The sequence below is a fragment of the Phaethon aethereus genome (genome assembly GCF_964289735.1).
Source record: "Phaethon aethereus genome assembly, chromosome: 5".
Taxonomy (NCBI): domain Eukaryota; kingdom Metazoa; phylum Chordata; class Aves; order Phaethontiformes; family Phaethontidae; genus Phaethon; species Phaethon aethereus.
In genome coordinates, this window is record NC_138579.1 from 15,151,379 (window position 1) to 15,171,297 (window position 19,919).

The window sequence follows — 19,919 nt, forward strand, 5'->3', positions numbered from 1 at the left end:
AGAGTGGGTGACGCCATGAAATCGTGCATCTCTCTTGTCACTTGGGCAAGAGCCCTCCGCGGCCAGCCCCAGGTGTGGGAACGTTTGTTACTGTCCTGCCCAGTGCGTAGATGCCAGCCATAACTGGATAAATGCTTTTCACTGGAAAAAGGCCAGCAATTTTTTAACACCTTAGCTACCTTGCACTTTTTTAGGCTCAGAGGGAGAGACGGGGCAGCCAGCACTGGGACTAAGGATGGGGTGTGGGGCAGCCTGGAGCGGGGCGGGGGGGATAACGAATTCCTGGGCACACGGAGGCCGTTCAGCGAGCGTTGGGCTCTGGCGGGCCCCTGGGCGGAAGGACTTTGATCCGACTCCAGCCTTTTCCCACCAAGGCATCGCTTTTGAATGCGTTCCTGCTCTCAGCCTTGCCGTGCGCGGCAGACAAAGGCGAGGGGAGCGGGGAAGCGGGGGGGGGGCTGTTTACCCTCATGAGGAATGGTCGAGTGGCCCGAGTCAATAGACCCTATTTTTCATTAACCTAATCATTAGTTTTTTCTTGCTGCCAATTAAGTTTTTCCTGTCGGTACTCAGAAGGGCATCGTTTGCATCTATGAGATTATTTTTTTTTTTTAATAGGGGGCTCCCTGAACATGGTGGGGGTATTTGAGGAGTGGAAATTAAAGTTTAATTTCTCTCTGGATGGAAGAGGATTTTTGAGTTTTAATTATCACGCAGCTTGGATTCCTGACGGTTGAGGGCCGCATTGGAAAGGCTGGTTTCCATTGTGTGGAGTGGATAATTATGCAGCCCTCTCCCGAGCTCGCTGTATTTATTGTCCAGAAGAATCTTCCCAAGCGAAAGGGGGGGAGCAGATTTACAACCTGAAATGCATTTTCAGAGCCTGCAAAAGTTTCAACTTGATGTTTGCGAAGAAAGACTTTTGCAAATATTTAAGATCTTCTTATTCACCCTTTTAACAAAAAAAAAAAAAAAAAAAATCAATTAATCTGGTAATCTGCCTTTCCCCCCGCAGGTTGCTTAGGAAGTATTTTTGTAAACTCAAGAGAGCCCTTCTGAAGCTGGACTGCTTTGTGCTATCAGTTTCTAAGCAGGATTCCTTCGAAGGCAGTGGGAATTTCTGCATAAAATCTACCGGCCCATTTGCATGTACAGTGTCGAATATAAGATTTACAGCCATCTGAAACTTGGCAGTGCTTCTTACCTGGGAGGTAATGTTAATCTATCTAGGAGAAAATGTTGAAGGATTAAAAGAAACCTAAAATTTCAAAGCAAAACTGACTCACAACTGTTCCGTTGCACAAAGCTTTGGATTAACCTGATGTCTTTCCCACATGCTTTTGAACCGTTGATGGTTAGAGGCTTCTTGTAAAAATGGAGAAACCTCAGCAAAGATCTTGTCAAATATAGTAAAGCTTTTGCAACTGCAACAACCCCTCCAAATCTTTCAGGAGTGGGAGGAAACCTGCGTGTGTTCAGATCTGGGGGCAAACGTCTCGCGCAGCTTTGGTCGGTGTGATGAGTTCAAAGAGAAAAGTACTGATTTACCGTTCCTTCTAGTGGATGCTCGCTCTTGTTCCTTGCTGAGAGGTGGAGGTAACTAACTGGGCAGTTGGGTGTACAAATGTTTCAGATGAGCCTGTTTTCCAGAGCTTTCTGGCTGTGACAAAGGGCTCTGAACCCAACTTGACTTTTATTTGCAACTCTTTTAGTTTCACTGGTACAAAACTTAGGGGTCTTAGGGTCTGATTGCTACCTTTCTCTCTTGAAAGGCCGTGTATTTATTTTTGGGATGGTGGCAGCTTACTATGTGAGTTTCTGGACTATAAGGATAGCTTAGGACAACCTGAGTTCCATTCCCCTCATACTCATTTTTCAAATTAGCACCTTTGTACTTTCTCTTGTGCTGCCCTAAAACTCGCAGACATGGGCATGGCTGTCTCCGTAGCCTTCTCCAGCCCCTTGCTTTGTGCCTGCAAAGGTCCCTACAAACCTTGACCGCAGTTGGACTGTCAGTGCTGCTGAGGCTGCTTCCTAACCAACATGGTTTCCTGGCATTCCTCAGCTTGTCTGCATTCACTGAGCTCTTTTTTAAGCTCTTTTGGCTAGAGGCCATATGTTGTTACTGTAGTCATACTGAGCCTCATGCATGTTGGCTGCCTGTGATTTAGGACTGCGAATTTCTGTGGAAAAGCAGAAACGATAACTCTTAACGGCGAGAACTCTCTTTTTGGGGGTACTAACTCTGAAATCCCTGGCTGTATTTTAAAACAGCTAACTGTTTCTGATATAACCTTTTTATTGCAAACATCCCATTAGTATCTGAGGTTCCCACCCCAGCACTTGTTCTTCTCTGCATGCTCTTGCCAGATGTCCATCCCTTCACCTTTCTTTGCCAGCCACTGCGCAGTTAGGTGGGACTTTCTGCAGGAGATGGAAAACCAAAATGTGTGGACGGTTTCAGATTACTAAATCAGACATGCCAATCAAAGGCTGTTTAGTGATTTTACTTCTGCTTTCAAATAATTGTGGTGCTTGCTTTCTGGAATTTAAGTGAAATAGCCACAGATCTTCTCATGTAATATTTGTACAGAGTAGGCATGGAAAACAGAACTGAAGGGCTCTCAGGGTCACCTAACCCATCCTTTTGCCCCAAGGCAGACTTGGCTGTACCTACGCTACTCCTGACAGATGTTTGTCTTAAACTGCTTGTGAAAGCTGTCATCAATGGCAATTCCACCACCACCCAAGGCAATCTCTTCTAGCCTTTAAATATCCCTGTTATTAGAGAGCTTGCTTTTCCTGGGTGAATATGGAGAACGATTTAGTCACTTCATCTTTTTTTTACAATCATTTACTTATTTGAATCCATTATTACATTTATGTTTGGTCTTTTCTTCCCCAGGCTAAACAATCTGGCTTCTTTCAAGCTCTCCTGCTAGATTATGCTTTCCACAGTCTGATCCTCCTTATTTCTCTCCTGAATACCTTCCAACTAGTTCGCATGAGCCTTGCAGCGTGATGCCTAAAACTGGATACAGATCCTTATTCAAGATCTTTAATAGAACCGATGAAGGAGGATTATTTCCCCTGTTTACATACAGGGCTCTTGTTTCTGCATCATGGTATGATCCCACATACTGCTTTTGCCCCAGGGTGACACTGATTTGTGCCCAGTTTATGAATTGCAATAGTCCTCAGGATCCTTTACTGCAGAACTACCGTGTATGAGGTATCAAGGGTTGCTGCCACAAAATTTCAGGTTGAATTCAGCAGAGGCTTTGAGCGTAGCATGTTGATGGTGGGATGGGCTTAGCCTTTGGTTGCTGTTGTAGAGATGGGGATAGAGGCTACCACGGCAGTAGCCAAAGTCATGTGGGAAGGGTTGTATTTTGGAGGTGGGAGGGAGGAATGAAGTAACTGGATTGATAAAGGTGGAAATGAGTACAGCCTGTCCTCTTTGTTTCAGTGGTTTTCCCCTGGGACTGTACCCTCTTGGTGACTTCTAGAGGCTACGGCCTTTGTCGAGGTGCCCCCAAAAGGAGGGCCTGGAGCAAAGTGGGCTACTCTTTCCGAAGCATCCACGCCATCCCAAGTGTTTTGAGTTGTTTGTAGCCAGTGGAAAGCCACTAATCGGCTTCAGGGCTTTTTTTGACCGGGTCACGTGACCATGCTACCAAGATTAAAACAGCACGAGGAAGGAAAAGAGGCTTAAACAACTGAGGGTGCCTGGCAGGTCATTTTAACCTTTTCATAATCATTAAAGCTGCAGAATCCCATTAACGGTGAGTGACTTGCAGGTGTGTTCCCCGAACAAGCACTGGTGACACAACTTTCCGTTCACCTCCATCTTCTCCCAAGGGAGAGTCCGGCACAGCTGGCTGGTAGGGCCCAAAGTTCGAGGGGAGGGTACAGCCGTTCCTTCTTCTACATCGAGGAGTCCATCACACCAACAAGAAGCAATCCATGGGTCTATCAAACGTGAGGGATTTACCTCTCTGTATCTAAATTTAGACCCTCATGGAAGGTTCTGCTTAGGCCATACCGTGATAGATCAGCCCTTGCCCATCTGTGGCAATAGTAGAGAGGTACAGGATAAGGAAGATTATGATCATCTCCTAATTCACTGCTTTGGCACTGGTCAATGGGCTATGGCTTTACTCTGCTGGGATTGACGACAGCGGGAGATCCTGTACTGCTGCAGTGCAGCTCTGACATGGGAAGCAAAGCTTTTTAGATGGAGCAACATTGACTAAGGCGTGAGGCAGTCAAAGAATGTCCAGTTTGTTGGTGTTATTCATCTTTTCCTCTCTTCAGTATTTCACTTGCAAGTTTTTATGAGCGCAGCATTGCATCCAGTAGTCAGTTTGATCTTCTCCTGTCCCTCCTCCAGCTTCTGCATCTTATATTGTCTCCCTTCATATCAACTAGTAAGCACTGATAGAGAAATGCTGGTACCACACTGTCTGGAGGGAGGATCACTCTTGATCCGCCTGCAATTTGAATATTGTCCTACTTTCTCCAGAATTGTCCTTTCTGCGTTCAGGCAGTCCTTCACTGAGTACATCTACATGGTTGGACAGCAAATGGCTTCTTAAAGAGGCCAAGGAAAATGTGAAATCTGCCCGGTGTCACTGAGCTGTGATGGGTGTTGCAGGGATTGCAGCACCTGGAATTGATGCAGAAAGCACAGTGCGGGCTCCCGCGTGCACAGGGCAAGAGCACCGTGGCGGATGTAAATCAACTTTCCTCTGTTACACGTGCACCAGTCAAGACTGTCTGCCTGTGCATGTCTCGGATGTTAATATTTCTATCACTGTCTTTGCTTGTTACATCTAATTACAGTCTGTCCACTCTTGCTTGAAAGCTCAGTCTGAGGCTGGACTCAGAAAAACCTTGCACTGATTGATCTCGGAGCAATGCCCACAGTAAGGTGTTAAAACACAACTTGTGAAACAAATGCAATCTTTTCCTTGGTTGTTTACCTTCCAAGTCTGTGGGGCATGGAAGGGAAGATTTCCCCAGGAAGCCTGGACAAGCGGTGGTGACCAGTAGTCGGGGCTGAGCCGGTCTGTGGTACAGGCAGCAGGGTGTGCAGGCAGCACCCGCTGCAGGTGCCATGCTCTGCAAGCAGGCTTACTGGGAGAGCTGTGGAGAGCCCTGGAGAGCTGCAGCAGCACTCTCTGTCCTTGCCCACTCCCGGCAGCAGAAGGTTGTCCCCCTCAGGAGAGGGGAAGCCTGGTGTCAGACTACAAGATTGGGAGGTGTTTTACCACCTTCCTGTCAAGCGGGTTTTACAGGTTGAGCGGCTTAGACATCCCCTGATGCAAGCGATCTCCAGTGGTTCCTGCTGTGCTATGCCGTGGTAGGACAGCCCACACGAAGATAGTGATGTAACGGTCACCCAAGCGAGGAGTGAGAAACCGGTGGCCATCCTGACGGGATGAGACAGCTCTCTCCCGGCTGCACCGCAGTACATGGGCACACACGTGCACGTGCTCCTCCCTCCCTCCCAGCCACCTCCTAATGAAATCCCGGTAAGATATCAGGAGCTCTTGAGCTCCCGCTGACAGTTGTTGCGGGCAGATGTTTTGCTGTGCGCGGAGATGATGTCATGGCTGGAAGTCACAGTAGTGAGCTGTAAAAGCCAAAGTTAAGAGAGACCTTATCAGACTGTTACAGACCGACTTGGGGCCGCTAAGCTCCCAGACAGGTCTGATGAACTGGGACTGAGTTGGACACGTGCAGTCTTGAAAAAATTCAGAGCTTGTAGTTCCAGGCTTGCTATGAAATGTTAATTAAATAGCTGCAGTGGCATATGTCCCGTCCTGCTGGAGAAGCACTTGGCAGCAGCACAGCCGTGTCGCCAGTGCATAACCACCGGCTTGAGAGAGTTAAAAAAGTGTATTAGTCTGAGACCAGGTTTCTTTGTTGTTTGTGATTGGACTGATGACACACTTCGCTCTTGTTTTGACTGGTGTTTAAATACCTATTTTATACTGCAGCTATCACCTGCACCTTGAAAATGAGGCCTGATCGTACTAGTCATCATAGAATCATAGAATCATTTAGGTTGGAAAAGACCTTTAAGGTCCTCAACTCCAAATGCTAACCTAGCACTGCCAAGTCCGCCACTAAACCATGTTCCTAAGTGCCACACCTACATGTCTTTTAAATACCTCCAGGGATGGTGACTCAACCACTTCCCTGGGCAGCCTGTTCCAATGCTTGACAACCCTCTCAGTGAAGAATTTTTTCCTAATATCCAGACTAAACCTCCCCTGTTGCAACTTGAGGCCATTTCCTCTCGTCCTATCACTAGTTACTTGGGAGAAGAGACCGACACCCACCTCACCATAACCCCCTTTCAGGTAGTTGTAGAGAGCGATAAGGTCTCCCCTCAGCCTCTTCTTCTCCAGACTGAACAACCCCAGTTCCCTCAGCCGCTCCTCATAAGACTTGTGCTCTTATTCAGACAGATGTTATCATGGGTAGCTTGGATGCTGCCTTTATTTATTTAGTGTAGTCTAAGGCAGTGGCCATTCAGTAAAAGTGTGCTGCAGCACCTCAGCTATGGGAAATAATCAAGATTTGCCTTAGTTCTGTTTCTGTAAGTGCCCTCCTGCCACCTATTTAACGCTGCCTGGCAGAGCGAGGAGGAGACTGCTCCCTCCGCACTTGGGGTGGGGCAAGGGGTAGAGCATGCTGGTCGGGTTTGCTTGCAGAGTTTCTTGCAAAGCTATGAAAGGCTGGGAGCCTCTGTCAGCCATAGACCTTGTCATTGCATATTCTCTTTACCAAGTCCCCAAGGGAGACGCCAAATTGTGCCCACGTTCCTGCTGGAGAAGGGGTTAGCAGAGTATGGTATTTTGGACCTGAAAGAGGAGGAGGGTTTAGGTTGGTGAGCTTCACCTCACTGCTGGAATACTTCATTTGGCTTTTACCTGGCTTTTGTCTGCAGACCTGCCCTCCCATCCGCTCGCACGCTTTCACAGATGCCTTGAGTGATATTTTCGGCAGGGACTAGCTTGGGTGCCAGGCTGGAGAGCTGCCTTTATTCAGTGGGCACAAGGGCTAACATGGGGACAGGGACCGAGTCCCTCAGGACACAGGCAGCATCTTCCAGCTGCTGGAAGAAGTGGCTTCTCCCTGAGTCAGGGTGAGAGTCACTGCAGGGCTGGGTGCCAAAGCGAACCGAGGAGCATGCCCCGAAAGCCCTGGTGGTGCCGGAGCAGAGGGCAGCCCCTGCAAAACTGAAGTAACTCAGAAGTGGCTTTGCGGCGTCCCTGCTCATGTTTGAGCCAACCACTGAGTTGAGTTAAGCCTGGCTGCAGACTTGCCTCACGCAACAGTCCGTAGCAGGGCGTTGGGAATGGGGTTTGCTGCTCAGAACAGAAAGGTAGGGGCTGCCTAGGCAAAAGCAAGGGTGGTGGGTTTGTCCACCTCTCAATATTTTCCTTTAATGACAATATGTAAAGAGATGTGAGTTTCATCTGCTTCCCAGCTGCTCTGAAAGAGTGTTGTTGCCTTAATAAATCAACTTCTTTATAAGATGTAACCGCTGGCCCATTTTTCAGCCTGCTTGTCCGTGTCAAGAAGCAAAACCAGCGGAGCAATACGAGGCTGAAATATGGTGCTGAAGAGCAGAGGTGTGATAACAAAACTGCCAACAAACAGCAAAATGTTTTATTGAGCACAGGTGAAGGCCTTTTTATGAGACGATCTTTGACAGAAGGTGAGGAAGCGAAAATGTCAGCATCCCGTCACTCGAAGGAGAATACGGTAGCTGGCCGCAAGGTGCAAACCTGGCAGAGCATCACTCCTTCCTGTGTCTTTCCTCCTTGGATTTGGATTTGGGACAGTCCCTTTAGGAATGCCTCTTTTTACAAGGAGAGGAAGAGCCTTGTTTGCAGGACATTGACAAAATATGGTTGTGCTTTACTGTCTTAAATCACGCTTAGTAAAAGTAGCTCCTGGGGAGAAAATGCAGCGGGAGGCAGGGGTGTCCAGCCTTACTGATGGGCATGTGGGGCACCTCCCTGGTGCGTGTGGGGACAGTGCTGGAGTGGGGCACCACGGTCCTGACCTGCCAGTCAGCACCCCAGCCGGACACTGCATAACCCCTCTTCACAGCAGACATCAAAAAGTCAAATCAAACCTCAGTGGGATGCTGAGGAAGAGGACTGAGGCACCTCTGTTGGCTCAAGTCTGCTCGTGCCGGGTTGTTTTGAATCGCCCAGGCTGGGTAGCAACCGTCCCGCTGTGAGTGAGTCCCGTTGGAGGGGTCTCAACAGCTTCCTTGTCTCGTGGACACCTGCATTAACATTTTCTTGCATCTCTCCTGTGAACTGCCCTAAGTAAAGGGATTGCATTTTTTTTTCTTTTATTCATTTGAGTGCTAAGGCCTTATTATGAAAAGGTCTTAAGTAAATGTGGCTCCGTCCCATGCATGTAGCTACCACACAAGCCTCTGCTCTGCATACTTGTGGTTTGGAGAAATGGCATATAAGGAAATAAAAACATTTCTTTTGCTACTGTCAAAAAAAATGTATAATTCATCGTATTTACCCCTCTGACAAATTTCTCTGAAATCTCAGATAAGGATCAGAAAGGCTCCTCTGTCTCCAAGTGTCTTTTAAAATGACACTGTTCTGTGCTCTGCAGGCTGAGAGATTGTTTTGATTGTTAAAACAGTTTCTGATTTATGTTTTAAAAAAGCTTCAGGAGCCAGGCAGTTCCCTGCTCTCACAGAGGCCATTGAGTTAAAAAAAGGTAGAGTGATTTGTCTTGCTTCAATTTAGCTGTAATGAGTATTAAGTGGTTTATCTATGTGGAGAAAAGTTACTCAGCTAGATTACATCCAAGTTGAATTACACCCCATTCCAGATGGAGTATATTTTTTAAGACAGTAAATCTTGAGGAGGGTGGATAATAACAGTAATACTCCTTCCCGGGCTGGAATGCGACTCTTCTACCTCTCTTGGAGATAATGTGTGGAGCTACATCCAATTAGTTTTTCAAAGGCTTTGTAAAGAAATGGGATTTCAGGTTTTACGTCTCTGAGAACAATTTAGCTTGAAGCATTTACATTGTACAAGTGAGCGATGGCTGATGGCTGATTATGATTTTCATCTGTTTTGCTGTTGCGAGTAGCAGCCTGGCAGGGCATGGTGCCGGCTCTCTCCCCGAATTCTTCTTCTGCACCAAGTGTGATGGCTGCAACAGGGAGGATGTTGGGTTGGAGGGGAGATGTTTTGATGGGGAATTCCTTCCTTCTGGTGTCGTCTGGTCCGCGTCACTGTGCCACACTTCTACAGAGCCAACCGACGTGGTTGTCTGTCCAGGGCAGGACAAGACGTGGGGTTACTGGTGAGGCACCAGCAGGCACGGGTGGACTCGAAGTCGGTGCCGTGAGTTGGTGGCCCAGGCAGGTGTATGGGGGGTACGCCCCAGCACCCAGGTCTGGGAGCCGCTCGTTCCACCGAGGAGAGGGCATTTGGGCTAGTGAAGGTGGAGCTTTCCTCACAGCTGGCAGCAGGCTTTGACAAGGCAATGGGGACCGTTCATTTAATTTCTAATGAAGGGGGTGGGGGGGTCCAAGCTGTCAGCAATCCAGCTCTACCGCCTCTCCTGAGTGGGTCAGCAAGGCCGTCCTCGCCCCATAGCTCTGGGGGAGGCAGGGGAGGAGGGAAATTCACTGATAAGAGGAAGGTCAGAGGCAGAAAAATGTTGGGAATGTGTTTCTTGATCTAATGTGGGAGAGACCTAGCCTGGGGTTTTCTGCTCAGCCCGGCAGTGTTACTGCCTGCTGTCATGAGAGTTATGGCATTTTTTAAACCTGAGATCAAGATGCAAATGGCTCATCTGGCACCTACCTCAACAACAGGCAGGTCCAGAAGATTGAGGCAGTTCATCCCTGAGGGCACAGTGAGGATGGTGATGGCTCTGAGCATAGTTTCTCAGCCTTTGAGATGAAGCACCTTCTGCATCTTCATTGGCTTTTTTTCTTCTTTTCTCCATGTATTTTAAGTTGCTGTGGAGTGTTTTCTGGCTGAGTTCAGACATTGGACATGGTCTGGAGTTGAATGGTGGTGTCTGAAGAATTCTAGGAAATCTCAGAACAGGCTTTCAAAGCTGGAGGTAGCTGTGGTGTACACAGAGGTCCTCCTGCAGTCTCTCTGGCTTTCGTGGGCATTTTTCCCATGGGACTGGGAAAAAGGGCTTGTCTGCATCAGAAATAGTTCCCATAAGCTATTTTTTTTGGTTGCTGTTCTTTGCACACGACATGGTGTGGTGGTCCACAATAGAAACACTTGGTAGTGCTAAGAGAGTACAAAGATGAAGGGGGACACTGCATATAGCAGTTCCCTGGCGCTTGGGAAACAGGCTTGGGCTGCTGGCGGACAACAGGCTTAATCAGTGCTGCGGTTCTTGAGGAGCCTGTGTCTGTTGCCGGCATCACATCAAGATCTTCTTCAGCATTTTCCAGCCTTTTTACACTTGATTATGTGAGTGGTGCTGTCTGTGCAATTTGTGCATGCAGAGACTGTGCTCGGTCCAGAGGCATATCTCTGATTCCCAGGCAGGCGTGGATTGAGCCTCTCCTTTGACGCTGCTTTGAATCCTTCCTTGAAGCTCCTTTGAATGCCCTGACACTTCGAGATAAAAATCAGGACCTGCTGTATCAGGATCACCGCATTCATTGTGTAGAGGCACTCAGCTCTGCTGCTGCCCTGGCAGCATGCCGGTACTGGTGAAGCTGGAGGGCAGCTGGGGAAGGACACCTTATCTGACCAGATCTACTGATGGAGGCCGTTGTATCGAGCACATGAGTGGAAATGGAGTTTCTGGTTGTCTTCAGACAGAGCTGGAGACTGTACTGGGAACTGTTTAGCCGAATGGGTATTACTGAGCTGAATTTAGGGGTAAATTAACAAAGTGTGGTGGCCTGGGGCACAGAGGAGGTCAGACCAGAGGTCCTCCTGGCTTTGTATTTAAGAATCTCTAACTCCCCTCTCATGCCGCTGGAGGACAGGCTCATTACTTATTCAGCAAGTTTGTTCAAGCTGATGCTGAAATCTTGCTGACTTAAGCACCGATCTTCTGCAGCATTATACTTGCCACCTTTTGATATGCATGGCTAAATTCACGATGCTGTGAGGCCTTTGCGGGGAAAGTGCTATGGATAGATCCTACAAACTACTTGGTTTGCCCTCTTCTTCTTTGACCTGGAGACTCTTCCCATGTTGGGGTTGCTGTGGGGCAGAGAGAGTTTGTGGTCTCTGCAGCTGAAGGTGATATTGCTGTGAACCATACCACCACTTAAACTGTTCACTGAACTTACATAGTTTCCTACGGTGTCTTCTTAACCTTTTTCATGAGGACTCATTTGGATTTCCTGGGTTTCGACAAAGCGCAATCCAAACAAAAAAGCGAGCATGTTTCCTCTTAGGGTGTTTGTGCTTTGGATGGGCACTCGACTCCGATCCGTCCTGCTGTTACTTTATGTGCGGTTTGGCACTTGTCTATGGCAGCACTTTTTCAAGCATAGTCCAATTTTTCTCCTGAATGGTCAAAGCACTCTCAGTGATTAGCTGTAGCCTGCATGCTAGCTCTTCTGCTAAACTTCCCCCAGAGCAGCCAAGAAACGGCATTCAGGCTTCTGCTGTCTGCGTTCGGCGGCTACTGGCAAAGGCGAAGAGAAGCTGTTGAGTGCAGAGCCAGCCTAAACCATCCACGCGTGCATGGGCGTGCGATCGTGTGCGCAGAGGTGCAGCCAGCGGTGCCTGCCAGCCACGGTGGGGCTGATCCTGGAAGGTGCCGGCAGCTGGCAACGTGCACCGACTGGCATCGGCGTGGTTGTGTTAGCGCCTGGTTCCTCGCCGAGAAGTCCTGTGGTTGAATAGTGCTTTTGCACTCACGCTGCAGTGAATGAAATGAGGTAAAATATAATTCTGTTTTGCAGAACCCTTTTAGCAGTGTGGAAGACACTTGGGTTTTTCCATATGCTTAAGCTGCAAAACTCTTTTCCTCCTGCTCTGACAACTCACAGCCTCTGCTGACAAAATTAAAAGTGGAGCAGAAATTTTGCAAACATCCAGGTGGATGGAACTACTGCAAACTGCTAAGCTATAATGAAAATGGAGAAAAGGTTTTCCCAGGTTCCTTTATTTTCTTCCCTGTGAAATTTTCCAACGAGTTGCTTCAAAGCACATTTCAAAACAAAAAACAGATGTTTTGGAGAGCAGTAAGCCACCCACAGAGCTCTCCAGCAAGTTATCTTCTATGTCGGGTCACCCTATCTGGTGCTTCCTGCAATGGTAAACTGGCCATTACATTCCTTCAGGTTGAATATTACCATTTTATGTGAGGATATTCTGTATTTTATTGTCCTGTTATTTTTCTGTTTAGTGTCACGTGCTTCCACTAGAATAAACCAGGTGTCCTGGGTAGGCACGTGCTGCGTACGTCAGGCTGTGTGCGTGCTGCAGCCCTGTGGCCTTGCTGGATAGACTTCTTCCCCTTTTACAGCACTGGGGGTTGTAGCAGTGACCTCCTTGTAGAGCTGTGCCAGCAGCTTATTTTTATGAGTTTTTCAGTTGCTTTTGAAAGAAAAAAGCACGTGTCGGGGGGGTTGTTTATTTAAACCTAAGAGGAAACATCTTGTTCGGTTGTGGAGTATTTTGGTGCCTTTTACATGAATGAGAATGGCTTTCAAAATTGGGAAATTACTTTTATAAAATTATGAAACGCAATATTTCAACTTCACTTTCCTTCTCTGCCCCGACCCCCTAACCTGGTGGCACTGATATGGATTCACAGAAGTTACTGCTGTTGCTGAATCTCAGCTTTTTACTGAAAAAATACTTTTGGCACAATCCCCTCATCACCCAATACACTTGGGGTTTTATTCATTAAGTCTTTCCCAAACTTGCCTTCTACAGAGTGGGAAAACATATCACTGACGGTACTTGCCTGTAACACAAGAAGCTTAAACGTGTTTTTTCTCTTTTCCTAAAGACTCGTCTTCCAACTATATCAGGCAACTTGAAACAAAAGTGAAACTGCTGGAGGATGACAACAAGCTTCTTTCCCAGGTAGGTTTTTTATTGCCTAATAGCTATTAATGTGGCTTGGTTCTCCTGTTTCTGTATAGTTGTGTCTGACTGCCCACTTGAGTGCATGAGGGCTTTTGGTGGACATCCTACCAGGGGAAGAGCATAATGGTCTTTTCATATCAACCCCCCACTGACAGAATATGGTCTCCTTTTGTTAAAAAAAAAAAAAAAAAGAGAGGGAAAAAAAGTAAACCCTCTGTTCGTGCCCGTGTGTGTTTCAGAGATGCATTAACGCCTCCCTGCAGAACACCTTGATCCACCGCTGCTCTCAGGGATGCTACGAGGGTCTGGCACTGCCTGTGCCCTTGCTGTAGGATTTTGTCTTGCTTGCCCATTTACATTGACTTTTATTTTGTTGAAAGAGGAGGCTGTAGTCAAAGGACAGCCTTGGGAATAGTTTTGTGCAGTGCTGGCTCCCAGCTTTTATTTGAGATCTTGCTTAAAGCCGAAGAGACCTCTCTAAACTAAACTGGCACTTTTTGCTTGCATCTGCCCTTTAAATTCTACTCCACGTGCCGCTGGGCTTTGACAATTCCTGGTGCTTACGCATCTGTATATAGCAATATCAAGCAGCGGGAAGAAAACAGTCTTTCTGTCCGGTATGTCCCCTGGATCCCCTGTAGACACAGCACTTGCTGAGTTCAGTGAAACACTGTCTATTTAAACCATTGGAAGAGTTACCCTTTTTCTCTTGTTCTTTGCGTTTATTCACTGTTGTTATGTTCTATCTCCCTGGCATTTTAAATTTTTTTTCTATACTTTGCTTCTTACTTCAAGCTCTGAGTTTCACAGTCATTTTGTTCCAGTTTCTTTCCAATTATAAGGACTGGAAATAAAAAAACCCTTCTAATTATTTTTTTTTTTAAATACCTTTTTGCCAGTTTATGTTCTGCTGTTCTTTGCATTTCATCAAGTCTGAAAATAGACTGCTCCAGGATCACACGTTTCTAAAACATTCCAGTTTAAAAAAAAAAGAGGGCTCTATGCTTGCTGAAATTTCAATAAAGTAATGCTGTCAAACCTTATGTTTGTTGAAATACACATTTTGGCCTGACTATGAGCTTTTTTAAAGATTACCCCAAATTTCCAGTGTACTCATTGGCATTGCTAGCTGTGAAACAAAACTCACAGGGCACTGAAGGGTTAAAACCCTAAAAGGGTGCTCCACTCAACAGCTAGGAGTGGCTATTCATGTATTAATCGATTGCTAATTTAATTTTAACTCCCGCTGTCTCTCTCGCAACCCGTGAGCGAGCTGGTGGCGGTCGAAACCCCACGCCTGTTTAATTGCTGCTATCGATAAGCAGATGGGCCGTGCGTGGGATGCGCATGGATTCGGGGGCGGGCTGGATGTGCCCTTGGCCCAGCTTCGTCCTGCCACAGCCGAGCACATTATTCTGTTGGATCTGCCCTACCAGGTCAAAAAAAAAAAAAAGCGGTTGGTAATTAATGGGTGGTAAATGAGCAGGGGCTGAACAGCTGCCAGGGCTTATTGCGTCGGGAGGGCGAAGCCCCGATGGTCTCGGGATGCGTGAGCCTGAAGCAGCCCCACGCGTCAGCCCTTCACCTTCCTGCTGCCTTCCTCCACGTGCACAGCTGTCCTCGGGTGTCCTCACCTTTCAGGCTGTGTCGCTACAAATGTTTGAATACAGGAGGGAGGGAAACGACCTTAAAATAGCTCTGTGCTCTGGAGAAGGGCAGCCGCCTCCGCGGCAGCAGCAGGCACCGATGCCAGCCTGGCTGTGACACTCTGTGCAGCCCCCGTGCCATGTCTTAACGGCCTTCCAGAAAGACCAGGGTCTAACCTATTTTAGATCATGCTCAGGAAATACCTGTTTTTATTGTAAGCAGGGAGACAGCTCTTCTTAGGGCAACAGGGGAAGTGGTGAAGCTACCGTGGTCTGGGTGAACTCCCAGGGAATGCTGAGCTGCATCACCTCTAAGTCTGTCGTGCTACGGACCTAGATTTGGATTTTTTCTCTTTCAGTGAGAAAGATGAGGAAAATCTATATAGGCACAAACCCACATGCATACGTACACGTTGCTCCCAGCCCTTTCCCGGAAAAGCGTAATCCACTTACTGTATTCTTACTTGCTTCATCTGATCGGGAAGTGTTTAGCTGTTACCATGCGGATCTCTAGTCAAAAAGGATCCTGGCAAACTTGCTCCAGTTTCTAAAGTTGCCCTGTGATCCTGGCCGTTTGAACTCTGCAATGCCAAACTGACTTGTCAACACCAAAGTCACATTTTAACTCGGCTTGGCTTTCTCCCTGGGAGTATTGACATTGCAATAATATTTGCAGTCTGGTGTCAAGAAGTTCTATCACCAGCGCGCTGAGGAGCGATGAAACCTGACGTCCTAAGTAACAAACAGTGCCTGTGCATTAAGGGATTAACAAATCAGTGGTGGTTATGGAAGTCTTCCTGGCTTCTCTCCAGCTGTTAAACATAGAGCTGAAATAGTGCTTCATCCAGAGAAACCTGAGAAGGCCGGTGCTGCAAATGATATTGCAAGCTTTACGGGAGGATGTGTATTACAGTGGCCGGTGACACAATGCCCCTTCGCGAGCTGGTGCATCCTGAGCGAGATTTGTTGCTTTATCCTCTTCGGCATCGGGCGTGTGAAGCCGAGCTGAGAAGGTAGTGTCTTTGTACCACCTTCAGGCATGGAATTCAGTTGGTGCAGGGGTCCCCAGCCTGCACTTTTTCTCCTGCTTCCTGACATCTCCTTCCTCCGTAAGCACTTTGGAAGAAAATCTCAGTGGGAGAGGGACGAGCTCTCCAGCCGGTGCCGAGGCAGCCGCTCCGTGCCGTACGGCTTACCTGCAGCGCGGGCATGCTGGGATTCACACTTCCGTTTTTCCGGTGACTCATTTGAACAGATTAATGGAGAGAGCTTTTCCTTCCCCTGAGACATCAAGAAGTACCATCTCGCGAGCCACACTTTGCAGTGGGAGGAGAAGTGGCTGTTATTTATGCTAGCAATATAGGGATTTTTTTGGGTTTGACTTCTTTTGCTTTCTAGGGAAAGAGATGTGTATTTCCAGTTGGGAAATGAGCTGCTTCTGACATTGCTAACCCATCAGTAATCATCGCTCTTCCCATTCTCCTTTCTCTGAGGAGAAACGACCCCAGTTTTATACCTTTCTTTGGCTTGGGTAATGTTTTGGTGGCATGGCCGTGTTAACTAGAAAGGCATGCTCTTGGATGGCATCGCTGTGTTGGCAAAGTCCCTGGCAGCAATTCTGACAACACACAGCTTTTGTTGCCCTGGTTTATATTGGTTGGGGAGATGCTGTAGTGAATGCCGGTACCAGAAAAGGCCCCTCGATGCCTGCTCACCGGGTGCTGGTAGGCATCTGTGCTCAACAACAGTGGCAAAGACCCCGCAGAGCAGGTGGGGACCTCGGTGTCCTGGGGTTGGCAGTGTCAGCCTTTCTCACACGTGCAGCTGGTTTCTGGAAGTTTTAGTTGAGGTGTAAAGGAGATGACCGTATGCTCAGAGGAACATTTGGTGTTGGCTTTGGAGAGCTTCACAGGCATCACTTTTATAGTCTCAAATTCTCTAGAAAAGAAGTGCGCGAAGTTCTGCTGTGTGCATGCAATTACTTTAGGCAACATCATGTGGGAGAAATCCTGTTTTTCCTCTGTGTCATTGTAGGGAGTGCCCAGGAGAGCTGATGTTAACCTCTCTTTTGCAGTGTCTGGTCGACTGGATGAGGGTACCTTCCATATTACACTAAGATATAACCCCTGAAATGGGAGACCGTATTTGCTTTCTGTTCCTCTGAGCTGAAAGTGTCCAAGCACAGACCTCTTAAGTCACCTCACACTGCCCCTTAAACTAAAACTGAATTTGTAATTACACCCTTTCCCCTCAAGATTAGAGAAACCCGTGTTTATGAGCTTCGGGAGGTCAATTCTGGTTAGTTTTATAACTAATACATACATTTTAGAGATAATAACAGTGGCAAACTTTGGGCCATTCTTTCACATTGTTTTGCATTTTCAGCTCATTCTGTACAATGCTGAGGATTGGGCATTTTTAACTAAAACTGAAGTTTGTAGACTTTGTGGACTCATCACCCTGTTCTCTCTCCTCATAACTAAGTCCTGTGCACCACGGGCTGGCTGTCGGGACTTCTGGTTATAGTCTCTGCTGAGCTGTGTCTGGCTTTTCCCTTCAGAACAGGAAGGCCAGAGGCATTCTCCTACTCGAAGAGGTCCTGGTGCATCTTTCAGGGAAAATTTCAGGTCCCCTGGTGGCAGAGCAGAAATACAAAAAATTCTTCTCTAGGGAGTGGACAACCCTTGGGATTTATGAGGAATGTCAGAGTATTTAATTAAAGTCGCCAAATAGACTTCAGTATTACCAGCACTTCACAGCATTTCAGTATCTGCCAGCTAGCTGATTGGGGTTCATAGTATCCTTGGAAGATCTTTAGAGCATCCCTGGAAGGTCTTGAAAACTGAGCTTAGTCTTATTTTTAAGTAACTGCATGCTTAGCCTGACTTAAAAGAAGGCTGCAGCTGTATAGATAGTAAAATAGTGAACAATACCTGTAAACACTGCTATTAAAAAGAGATGAGGTTTTTGAGCTAGGAGCATCCATGGTAAGAGCATCTACAGGCTACCTCAATTCTTCGCAGGCAAATGTGCACTTGGCACAAGTATGCACTCAGCAGGCAGGTTCTAGCGTATTGTTCTGAAAATGAGGGGATAAAAAACAGACCTCAGGATTGAAGAGAGCCTAAGAATCATTAGTACTGTGAAGAACAAAGATTTAAATGCCATTCAGTGCAGAGCTTGATCTCTTCCTGAAGAGCAGAGGATGGAGGAGAAAAATGAAATTGCCCACAACGTGCTGGCTGGCTCCAGTAGAGTCGGGCTGCAATTTCCTCAGTTGTTTTATTATCAGTCGCTTTTGTGCCAAGTCTGCCATTAACAATTCTTGCTTGTGGATTTGCCTCTCTGCTCTCAGAGTTGCTATGAGGTCTTAACGTTTGGGCCTCTCCTTGAACTGCGGCTCTGGAGGTTTGTTGTGAGGCTATGGCTTGCACCAGGAGCGTTGCACGTGCTCACCACGAGTGGAACAAAACTACAAACCTGTCTTATTTCCCCAAAGTCTACTTACTGTTTGTGTATGAGGAGGATAAGTATAATTGCTTTAATTTAAGGTCTCACAAGGGAAATTGGATTTTTTTGTAACGGAGAGCAACTCAGACATGAAAGCTTTCCAGTGCATTTGGTCTCCATTTAAATTCAGAATACTGAAGGGGACATGCCCTAGGTTACTATATTACCGTTTTTATGTGATGTTTAAAGTTTAGCTGCTTATTAATTTCAACTAATCAAAAGGGAGATGCATATTTGGGGCCTCATCCAAATATTCCTTTCAAGTCAATGGTGAGACCTTCTACAGGGTCTGTGCGTTTTGGAGTACAGCTCACGCAGAACCACATTTTCGTGAGACCTTCTCCCATGAGACCTTTCATGAGACCACTCTCCAAACTTTGATTTAGACCTCTAGTTACATTGCATTGCTTACATGGGTAAATGCAAAAAACGTTAACAGAATCCCCCAAATGTAGCTTCCTCAGCTGTGGCAGCAGAAGCTTCGAGAAAACACAGTGTGCAAAACCAGTCTATGTTCAAGTATGTTTCATTTCACCTCCTTTTTTTATGAATTAAAATGACAAGACTGATCTGACCAATTTGCTGTCAAATAAGTGGACTTGAGATTTAAGTAAACAATATGTATTTATTGAATAAAATGCTTTTCCCCCCCAAATAAGAGATGTACAGTTTTGTAAGAGCAGTTCAAAGATGCATCTAAAATACTTTCAAGCCCTTTAAGACTGGATTTCCTTCTGTTGACTTGGGACATAAGGATCTTGGGCTGCTACCTACCAAAAAAAAATATTCTCTTGGTATTCACCTCCCATTCATGGGTAGGAGCACGTATAAAAAGCAGGAAGAATGACAGAAATGAGCTTTTGCAACTTGTAATGAAAGCTGGGTCGTGTACTGTGTGTTCTGGGGTTTGTCACCTGTGGAATCAAGGGATTTTATGAGACTGTCACCTGGCACATTATAAATAGAGTTCCCCAAAAACCTAGGAAATAAAATTCAGAAAATTCTGAATCCAAAAGTCGAATAACAGAGAGACAGAAACATACGGTGTTTATTGAATCTTAGGAATTTGAGACAATCATGTAATTTCTTGCAACTTAGCTCAGAATTTTCGGAGGACTGGAGCTGAATTTCTGTGTAAGAGTGTGAGCATGAGCTCACAAAGCTCTGCCATGCCCCATTTGTTTCTGTTGTGGGTGAGCAAGAACACTGGATTTAATGAGGCTCAGTTTAACCTCCAGCTGTGAAATGCAGGATTAGTCATATTCTATGCTTAACCAGCTTTGTAATAATTTCACTAGGTTCCACTTTTTTCTGTATATGAGGACAGGGTCAGGGAAAAAGCTCTTAATTGCAGTTAGATCAGGCTATGAAGAAGCAGCATTTTGTGTCTTTGTACCATGTAGAGAGATTCAAAGTACACAGATTCTCAGTGATTAGTCCATCTGAGAAGGGCCGAAAAATGTTTCGAGGGGAAATTAAGCAATAGGTGGAGAGACTTAACAGATTTTTACAGTGAGTGCCAAATTCAAGACCAGCTCAAGAAAAATTCAGTGTCTGATATCTGAAAATGACTTGGGGAAGTATGGGAAGGATGTTAATCATACATTGCTTTGGGGGGGGCGGGGGGAAGCTTTACCCAAAACTGTAAGTTTGTGACAAAATT

The 19,919-nt window shown here is 46.6% G+C and overlaps 1 protein-coding gene across 1 annotated transcript in view; it reads left to right on the plus strand.

Annotated features, from left to right (window-relative positions):
* The window catches only part of CCDC85C (coiled-coil domain containing 85C), a 112,181-nt gene that overhangs the window by 56,178 nt on the left and 36,084 nt on the right, over positions 1-19,919 (plus strand). The window contains exon 2 of the mRNA XM_082000080.1: positions 13,021-13,097. Within this exon, the coding sequence (XP_081856206.1) occupies positions 13,021-13,097 (77 nt within the window). The remainder of the gene's footprint in view (positions 1-13,020; positions 13,098-19,919) is intronic.